At 40.9% G+C, this 10420-nt stretch overlaps 1 protein-coding gene across 4 annotated transcripts in view; it reads right to left on the minus strand.

Annotated features, from left to right (window-relative positions):
• Positions 1 to 8404, minus strand: part of AMN1 (antagonist of mitotic exit network 1 homolog) — an 80216-nt gene extending 71812 nt beyond the window's left edge. For 2 of the 4 annotated variants that reach the window (XM_061125234.1, XM_061125235.1), the window contains exons 1-2: positions 8220 to 8332; positions 5047 to 5107 (exon numbers count right to left, since the gene is read on the minus strand). Coding sequence is in view for 1 of the 4 variants with exons in the window: in XM_061125233.1 (XP_060981216.1) it covers positions 8220 to 8257 (38 nt within the window). In the remaining 3 variants the exon portion in view is untranslated. Of the gene's footprint in view, positions 1 to 5046; positions 5108 to 8219 lie in introns of all 4 variants that reach the window. The other 2 variants (XM_061125233.1, XM_061125236.1) reach the window with 2 other exon arrangements.
• Positions 8405 to 10420: the final 2016 nt, after the last annotated feature.

Below are 10420 nucleotides of genomic sequence, written 5' to 3' on the forward strand. Positions count from 1 at the left end.
AAAATAAACTCAAACTGGATTAAAGACTTCAATGAAAGGCCTGAAACCATAAGAATTCTAGAATAAAACATAAGTAGTTAAGCTTTCTGACACTGGTCCTAGCAATACTTGTAGGGTTATGTCTCCTCCGGCAAGGGAAACAAAAGCAAACATAAACAAATGAGACTAAATTAAACTAAAAAGGTTTTGCAAAGTGAAGGAAACTATCAACAAAACAAAAGGCCACCTAGTGAATATAAAGATATTTGCGAACAATATATCTGATAAGGGGTTAACATCCAAAATATACAAAGAATTCATACATCTCAACATTAAAAAACAAACAACTTAAAAAATGAGCAGAGGACCAGAATGGATTATTTCCAAAGAAGACACACAGGTGGCCAAGAGGCATGTGAAGAGATGATTGCTTCACTAATCATCAAGGAAATACAAATCAAAACCACGAGCTATCAACTCACACCTGTTAGAATGGGCATTATCAAAAAGAGAAGTAACAAGTGCTGACAAAGATGTGAAGAAAACGGAAGTCATGTGTACTGCTGATGAGAATGTAAATTGGTGCAGCAACTACGGAAAACAGTATGGAGATTCCTCAAAATATTAAAAATAGAACCACCATATGATCCAGCAATTCCACTCCTAAGTATTTATCTTTAGAAAACAAAAACTAATTTAAAAAGATATATACTATACTATAGTCAATGCAGCATTACTTATAATAAAGATATGGATGCAACCTAAGCACCCATCAAGAGATGATAATGTGAAATATATTGCAAAATGGAATATTACTCAGCCATTAAAAAGAATGAAATATAGCCATTTGCAACAATATAAATGGGCCTAGAAGGCATGATGCTTAAGTGAGATAAGTCAGACAGAGAAAGACAAATACTATGTAATTTCACTTATATGTGAAATCTAAAAAACAAAACTGAACATAACAAAACAGATATAGCTACAGATATAGAGAACAAACAGATGGCTGCCAGAGGGGAGGGGATGGGGTGAGGAAAAAATAGATGAGGGGGATTAAGAGGTACAAACTTCTAGTTGCAAAATAAATGAGTCATGGGTATGAAATATACAGTGTATAGAATACAATCAATAACTATAAAATATCTTTATATGGTGAGATCATGTAACTAGGTTTATTGCGATTATTACTTTGAAATGTGTAGAAATATTGAATCACTATTGTGTGTAACAGGAACTAATATAGTGTTGTAGGACAATTATACTTTAAAAACAAAAAACAAATTCATAGAAAGATAGCAGATTTGTGATTACCAGAGGCTGGGGGAATTGGATGAAGGCATTAAAAGGTACAAACTTGCAGTTATAGGATAAATAGGTGCTAGGGATGGAATGCACAACATGACAAATACAGTTAACACTGTATGTCACGTATAAAAGTTGTTATGAGAATAATTCCTAAGAGTTCTCATCATGAGAAAAATCTTCTTTTTTTCTATTTTATTTTGTATCTATATAAGATGATGGATATTCACTGAACTTAACTGTATATGTCAGTCAAGTCATTATGCAGTATATTTCAAACTTACACAGTGCTGCATGTCAATTATTTCTCAAAGAAACTGTGAGAAAAAGTTGTACTGTAAAAAAACATGTCTCTAAAAGTATGTTTTGTAATTATGTATTCATGAATTTGCTAATCTACTACAGGATGCTGCTATATGACAGTTCAACAACTGCATGCTTCTGAGTTTCCACTGGAAAATAAATGTTAATAAAAGTTAAATTTAATAATCAATATATAAAAATAAATACTAGAAACAAAAATGAAAGCAAACAACTTTGTATACAAGGTATGAGGGAGAAATGGGATGTATTTCTATACGAAAATGATCAGTTGTGTCCAACTCGTTGAAACCCCACTGATGTTGGCCTGCCAGGCTCCTCTGTCCATGGAATTCTTCGAGCCAGAAAACTGGAGTGGGTAACTGCTTCCTTCTCCAGCGGATCTTCCTGACCAAGGAATCAAACCCAGGTCTCCTGCACTGCAGGTGGATTCTTTACCAATGGAGCCACCAGGGAAGCCCAAAAATCCTGGAGTGGGTAGCCTCTCCCTTCTCCAGGGGATCTTCCTGACCCAGGAATTGAACTGGGGTCTCCCCATCACAGGTGCATTCTTTACCAACTGAGCTATCAGGGAAGAATATGTAAAGAATATAGGTTGTGTTTTTGTTATGGAAAGAAAGGGAGTAATTATATACAGTAACTTTGTAAAGTAAAATTACTGATTATTCCAAAATGAAAAAAAGGACTAATACAAAGTCTAAATGAATACAGAAAGTTGCTTGTTTATAAATTTTATGTTAAAAGGTCAAATTTAGCTAAACATAAATAGATTTATTTATAAGGGTTTTTAAAATGAGCTCAGTAATAAACTGATACAAATTAGAGGTTCCCTGCCCTCCGTGTTAAAAAGTTTTAGATTACTTGTCTGCTCTTAATATTATAAAAGGTTTTTCTTTACCTTTTGTGTAATCTATCTAGAAACTAAAGATTCTGTGTCTTAGCAAAATAATTTCCTATGCTTCATGTTATCTTTATCAGGTATGTAATTAGTTAGGAAAACTGAACCTTTGCAACATTACAAGAGGTAAGGCTTTTTGGCTTTATTTTTTTAAATTATTTGTTTACACTAATTTTTGTCTGAATTTTCATACTGTTCGTGGGGTTCATGGGGTTCTCTAAAGAGCCTCTTGATGAAAATAAAAGAGGAGAGTGAAAAAGTTGGCTTAAAACTCAACGTTCAAAAAACTAAGATCAAGGCATCTGGTCCCATCACTTCATGGCAAGTAGATGGGGAAACAATGGAAACAGTGACAGACTTTATTTTCTTGGGTTCCAAAATCACTGCAGATGATGACTGCAGCCATAAAATTAAAAGACGCTTGCTCCTTGGAAGAAAAGCTAAGACCAACCTAGACAGCATAATCAAAAGCAGAGACATTACTTTGCCGACAAAGGTCCATCTAGTCAAAGCTATGGTTTTTCCAGTAGTCCTGTATGGCATGTGAGAGTTGGACCATAAAGAAGGCTGAGCGCAGAAGAATTGATGCTTTTCAACTGTGGTGTTGGAGAAGACTCATGAGAATCCCTTGGACTGCAAGGAGATCAAACCAGTCAATCCTAAAGGAAATCAATCCTGACTACTCATTATAAGGACTGATGCTGAAGCTGAAGCTCCAATACTTTGGCCACCTGATGCAAAGAGCCAACTCACTGGAAAAGACCCTGATGCTGGGAAAGATTGAAGGCGGGAGGAGAAGGGGACAACAGAGGATGAGATGGTTGGATGGCATCACCGACTCGATGGATATGAGTTTGAGCAAGCTCCGGGAATTGCTGATGGACTTCAGGGAAGCCTGGTGTGCTACAGTCCATGGGTTGCAAAGAGTCGGACACAACTGAGTGACTGAACAACAGCAATATGTCATTAATATGTGTTCCAGAAATTGCATGAAATTCTTAGAAATCTGACACATCCTAGTATAATATTATCAGTTATCTTAAAATATCATTTGTCATAGAAATAGCTGAATTTATCTGACAATTTCATCATTTTTTTAGCAGGGAACTCTCATCAGATCTTTAACCATGGCTATTTTTAAGTCTTTTGTCATTCACAGAGAGTTATTGTTCTACTCTCAATTCTTCTCAGAAAGTATTTACAATCAACTATAGCCCAGAATGCTTTGTCTTTGTGGAGATTCACAGAAAGGACCCTGACAAGTACTCTAGAATATAGCTTTCTGATAACTTTAAGATCACAATAGTAAACTGAGTAAGAATTTCTAGAACTCTAATGGAGAAACTGCTTAATTCATAAAACTGCTAACCCAAGATTAGGGAAAATAAAGTTTAATTCCAAGGAACCAAATGAACTGATCAAAATAACTAACTTTTATGACTTTCCTTGAAACACTGTTGGTTCTTAATGCTTGTTTTCCAGATTTAAAAATCTTTTTTTCCCTCTCCTTCTAAGTTATCTAAACCTAAAACAATTTGGTATACTTTTGTAAACAAAAATGAAACATTTTTCTTTTTCTCCTTATCTGATTCCTTCAGAATTAAAACAAATTTTAAAAACCCTGTTATTGAGTATTCCTATTTTCATGGCAATAGATATTTGCATAAATTCAATAAGAATTTGTTCTCCCTGTAATAGGACATAACTGCTAAGTCCTTGACTTGGCTTCTTAGCATAAAGAGGCTTTTAAAGATGTAACCTGAGTTTCCTTGTTAAGTCAGTTTTAAGTATCTACAGTTGACTTTAAAATATATATATATTTGTTTGTTCGTTTTTGGCTGTGATGGGTCTTAGTTGTTGCATGAGGGATCGTTTGTTGCCACACAGGCTCCAGAGATAGCGGGCTCTGCAGCTCTGGTACATGGGGGCTTATTGGCCCTAGGGCCTGTGGGATCTTAGTTCCTGACCAGGGATCGGATCTGGGTCCACTATATTGGAAGGTGGATTCTTAACCACTGGACCACCAGAGAAGTCCCTAAAGTTTACTCTATAGAGTCAATAAAGGCCCTTGGATATTACCAAAGCTTTGATTGGAATATCATATTTGAGAATGCACATAAAATCTATTATTGCTGTACTTCTGTAAATAACAAGTCAAGTTTAAAAAGATTAGACTTATTTTACAAACAAATTACTTACTATGATTATCTTTGGTAAAAATGACTATAGAGAGAAAAAGTATGTTTAAACAGAAATCTTTGGCATACCCATAATCAAATTCTAGTCCTGCTTATTTTCTTTGGGGTTTTGTTTCTAACTGTAAACTAGACTGGATCCTGAACTCTTATGGTTTTCTCTAACATCTGGCTACAACTCTCCAAACAAATATTTTCAATTTTCTCCCACCATTCTGACTTGAAATTAAAACTAAAACTGTTCTTTTCCTCAAACCCTACAAGATAAAGCTATAGGTCTTGATATAGACTTCAGAGAATTCACCACAATGGATCAGGTACAGAGAAAAAAACAACCTTCATACTTACTTCTATATAGGCCACTCAGACCTCAGCAGAACACCTGATGACATCATCACTGACATTCAAACTGCAAACCAGGAAAATCTATCAGTTTAAAACTGCCATCTTCATTCCACCATCTAAAAATCTAAGCTCAGCTCCCCAAATTTTCTTGACTGGCTGCTCTCTAGACTCAACAACTGCATTTATACTTTGTTCCAACTAATCTTTAATCTTTGCCTTTCTTTTGTTTCCATAGCAATACTTATTAAATAACTGATTGCTTACACCATATAAAAGCTTACTTACATGGAAGCTTACCTATCACACTTCCTCCTAAAATAAGGCATCTTCATGTTTATCCCATCCTAAGTAACCATGACAAAGTTCAGTACTATAAGACACTAATGTAATATTGAAAGGCTTATTTCCACCAGGTCCATAAAGCTTTTTGTGGTTTGCTTCTAAAACAAGACAATGCCTCATATATTAAAACCTAGAAACTCAGTTTATTGGAAAAGACACCAACAAAAAACTGCACTTAAATCTCACTAGGAGAGACCTTATCCTCTGCGAAATCTCTATAATCACAGCAAGAATCTAGAAATTGTTTAGCCAGAGTTATTTTAGACAACTGCATAGCCTTAGACACCCTGACTACCCAAGATGGAGGTGTATGTACTATTATGAGAGAGCAAGATGAGCACAGCTCTTAGCAGGCAGCCGTTGCTGTGCCTCACTACTCTGCACCCTGTTACTAGGCAACAGGTCTTGCACAGTCATTGCTCAGTGCCTCAGTGGGCCCTGCCCACAAGTAACTGTCAGTGACGGACCATTAGGGAAGTGATTTACCCAAGGGTCATTGGTGTGGTGGTCATTAGGTGGAGAGTGAGGTAAGAGGTAGATTCAAGCCTTCTCCTGGAGGCCCTCCTGCTCACTCAGCGTTGGCCCAGCGGGTGAGCTGGAGTGCCCAGGGAACACGCTAAGAACTATGTTCTTCTATAGGGCTCCAGAGCCCTTACTAAGGCCTTCCACTAGCCTTGGCCTAGGCCTTGAACCTGGTCTCCCCATCTGGGTGGCTTGAGGAGACTGAGGGCCAGTTGGATTGGGTGCCTGGCTCCCTCAGAGATGACATTTGGGCAGGATGTGGGAACCTGGCCCTGAGAGAGCTGCCAACTGAGATCTGCCTCCTATTAGCCAGGACTGGGCTCTTGGAGGGTAAAAGTTATGCCTTGGGACCTTGCCCTTTCTTGTCAAGACATAGAATAACATTCATTTGGTAGAGATTTACAGGAGTGTTGTTACCTGACCATGACCTGACCTCAAGAGCAAAGGATCTTACATAAGAAGTTTGTAACAACTAACCACGCCCCTCCCTCACCTTTTACTTTTAAAGGGGCTTGCTGAAAGCTTTCAGTAACTTCGGGTTTCTTAGGGCACGAACCACCTATCTCCTTGTATGAATCTGTAATAAATCTCTGTTTCAAACTCTAATGTTTTAGTATTAATGCGCCTCACTGGGCACATGGACTTGTGATTCGTTAACAGCATAACTGGTTAAAAAAAAAGATCCGAAAGACTAGATGCCAATCTTTTATCAAACAGGCAACACTTCTGAAACACGGGTTCAATCCCTGGATCAGGAAGATCTCCTGCAAAAGGAAATGCCAACCCATTCCAGTATTCTTGCCTGGAGAATCCCATGTACAGTGGACCCTGGCAGGCTACAGTCCATAGGCTCGCAAAGAATCGGACCTGACTTAGGTGACTTAACACACACATGCTTCTCTTGATTATTTAGTTGGAAATCTCTGCTCTGGAGAATCCTTTTCAATACTTGGCTGTTATTCTCCTGATAGTCATCATATTAGCTTCCTTAATGCAGTGTATCCTCTCTAGAGTTCTAAATGTCTTCAGTGGCTACTCACACATCAAATGTTATCCATTAGTGTTAGACAACTGGAAGAACAAAAAGATCCTACTGCCAGTGTCCAGGGTGACTATGCAACTGCTGGTAAGGGCAACTACAAGACCATTCATCCCAGGGCCTACATTGAAGGAGTAGTGAGAGTAACACTATATTGGTTCACTCTCAGCTTGCTGAGAGAATGACTGAAAGTCGGGGATTTTTTTTAAATAAAATAAATCGAGACCAGGCTTGAAAAGTTCCTCAAGGTGACCAAACCAGTTAAGTCACATAACCAAAACCAAATCTAGTTTATATCATGAACATAAGTGAAACTTATTTCTTGTAAATGCCTCTGACAATCAACTTAAATCGTCTTCTTAAAATAGCCTAAAGTAATCATTTTTAACCAATCTCCTACCATCTGTAAACTCCTAATGTCATAAACCATTGCAAAGGTTAAAGAACTTCCTTATGCTCACTTTATAAGCCATCCTATAATGACATGCCTATAAAATATTCATATCAAGTTAAGCTTTCTGCAATTTCTTTTAATACTAGGCAGTTACAGGCCATAGCGTTACCGGGAGGCGTAAATTTAACACACTTAAATCCTTAGAAGACTACTTAGTATTAAAAGAAACTGCAGAGAGCTTAACTTGATATGAATGTTTCACAGGCATGGAAAATCCCTATGGACAGAGGAGCCTGGCTGGCTACAGTCCATGTGGTCGTAGAGTCAGACACGACCGAGCTACTAAGCACAGCACATAACGCCGAGACAGGTCCTGTTATTATACTAATTTTGTAGATCAATAACTCGGGCACAGTAAGGTTAAGCTACTCTCCCATAGTCATACAGCTGGAGAATGGTAGACCCGGGAGCTGAACCCAGCAAGCGCTGTGTCAAAGAATCAATAATTACCCCCATCACAGTAACTGGCTGTAACTCTGCTGAAGGCTTTTGAGAGCCCCATTCAGTGTTTTGTTTTATTTTACTAAGGCTTTAGCTCCCGTCAGAGACAGGCCACTGCCAGGAATCGCCTGGGCGAGGAGCTGTGAAGGCTGAGTTCGGACACCTATCGGGGGTCAGAGGGGAAAGCCTGCCGGGCAGCCCACTTGGCACGATTGTCCTCAGCCAGGACAGGACAAATCACGAACCCAGGAGCAGAAACAGCCCGTGGACCTCCTCGATGGGAGGCAGGAAGGGGGCGGGGATGGGGTGCCCTGAGGGGTGGCGGGCGCGGGCTGTGCCGGGGCGGGGCGAGAGGAAGGCGGGCCGGGGCGGACTCACAGATCCAGGAGCTGACTGACTCGCTGGGGGCTGGGCATCGCGGCCGCCCTTCGGAGCCTCTTCCGCGGTCCCGGGCCGCGGAGATTCAGCCAGAGACCGTCTGTCAACTCCCGCCTCCAGCGCGACGCGTAGTCCCTCGTGACGTCACCCGCCTCTTCCGGTGACCAGGCGCCGGCGCGCTCGCGACTACAGAGGCATGATGGCGTAGCCCCGTCGGGGCGGAACCCTGCACGCTGCGCCGGAGCGACAGTGTGATAAACTAGAGAAGTCTTGGGCTCTGAGAAGGACTGCGGGAGTTGTCATTCTGCAGTCCCTCCGGCGCGGCTCGGGCGGTTTCCCTGGTGGGCTAGCCAGGCGCCGGACCTCTCCTAGACCCCCTGGAACCTCGCGGCTCTGCGCGTGGCCGCTGTTACTACAGGGGTGCATTCCATGCTGGGCCCAGCGTTAGTGGATGCGCACCGGAGACCCTCCTAGATACAGAAACCATGACCGTCAAAGGGCGTGTTTTAGGGACTGGAGAGTGACGTTTAGAGGACTGGAGAGTGACGTTTATCGAGCACTTCCTATAAGAAAGTGAGCACTGAACTACCTGTTTTCAATAATTAACCATATTCTGGTCTTCCCTGATGGTACCGTGGATAAGAATCAGCCTGCCAATGCAGGGGACATGGGTTTAATCCTTGGTCGGGGAGGATTCCACAGGCGTCAGAGTAACTAAGCCCGTGAGCCGCAACTACTGAAGCCCATTCTACTAGAGCCTGTGTTCCAGAAGAAAAGAAGCGACCACAAGGAAGAGAAGCCTCCTACCCCCTACTGCAACTAGCGAAAGCCTGCCTGCAGCAACAAAGACCCAGCATAACCAAAAATAGTAAAAAAATTAACCATATTCTTTTAATCCTGTGAAATCGGAATTTGTTTTTGTTAGTCAAGTTGTGTCCAACTCTTTGCGACCCCATGAACTGCAGCTTGCCTGGCTTCCCTGTCCTTCACCATCTCCCTGTGCTTGCTCAAACTCAGGTCCATTGAATTGGTGATGCCATCCAATCATCTCATCCTCTCTCTCCCCCTTCTTCTCCTGCCTTTTATCTTTACCAGAATCAAGGTCTTTTCCAATGAGTTGGCTCTTTGCATCAGGTGGCCAAAGTATTGGAGCTTCAGCTTCAGCATCAGTCCTTCCAATGAATAATCAGGATTGATTTCCTTTAGGATTGACTGGTTTGATCTCCTGCTGTCCAAAGGACTCTCAAGAGTCTGAGTTTTTCCTAACACCACAGGTCGAAAGCATCAACTCCTCAGTGCTCAGCCTTCTTTATGGTCCAACTCTCACATCCGTACATGATACTGGAAAAACCATAGCTTTGACTTTATGGACATTTGTGGGCAAAGTGATATCTCTGCTTATTAATACCTTGTCTAGGTATGTCATAGCTTTTCTTCCAAGGAGCAAGTGTCTTGTCATTTCATGGCTGCCGTCACCATCCACAGTGATTTTGGAGCCCAATAGAAATCAAACCAGTCAATCCTAAAGGAAATCAGCCCTGAACATTCATTGGAAGGACTGATGCTGAAGCTGAAACTCCAGTATTTTAGCCACCTGATGCCAAGAGCCAACTCATTGGAAAAGGCCTTGCTGCTTGGAAAGATAAAAGGCAGGAGAAGAAGGGTACAACAGAGGATGAGATGGTTGAAAGGCATCACCAACTTGATGGACATGAATTTGAGCAAGCTCTGGAAGTTGGTGATGGACAGGGAAGCCTGCTGTGCTGCAGTCCATGAGGTCACAAAGAGTCAGATGTGACTGAGCCACTGAACTGAACTGAACAGTTTCCATTTTCCCCCACCTATTTGCCATGAAGTAATGGGAGTGGATGCCATGATCTTAGTTTTTTGAATGCTGAGTTTAAGCCACCTTTTTCACTCTCCACTTTCACCTTCATCAAGAGTCTCTAGTTCCTCTTCCTTTTTTTCCATAAGGGTGGTGTCATTTCCATATCTGAGAGTGTTGATATTTCTCCATGCAATTTTGATTCCAGCTTGTTGTTCATCCAGCCGGGCATTTTGCATGGTGTACTCTGTATAAGTTAAATAAACAGGTTGAGAATATATAGCCTTGATGTACTTCTTTCCCAATTTTGAAACAGTTGTTGTTTCACGTCCAGTTCTAACTGTTGCTTCTTGACCTGCATACAGGTTTCTCAGGA

This window comes from Dama dama, chromosome 22, assembly GCF_033118175.1.
Source record: "Dama dama isolate Ldn47 chromosome 22, ASM3311817v1, whole genome shotgun sequence".
Lineage (NCBI taxonomy): Eukaryota > Metazoa > Chordata > Mammalia > Artiodactyla > Cervidae > Dama > Dama dama.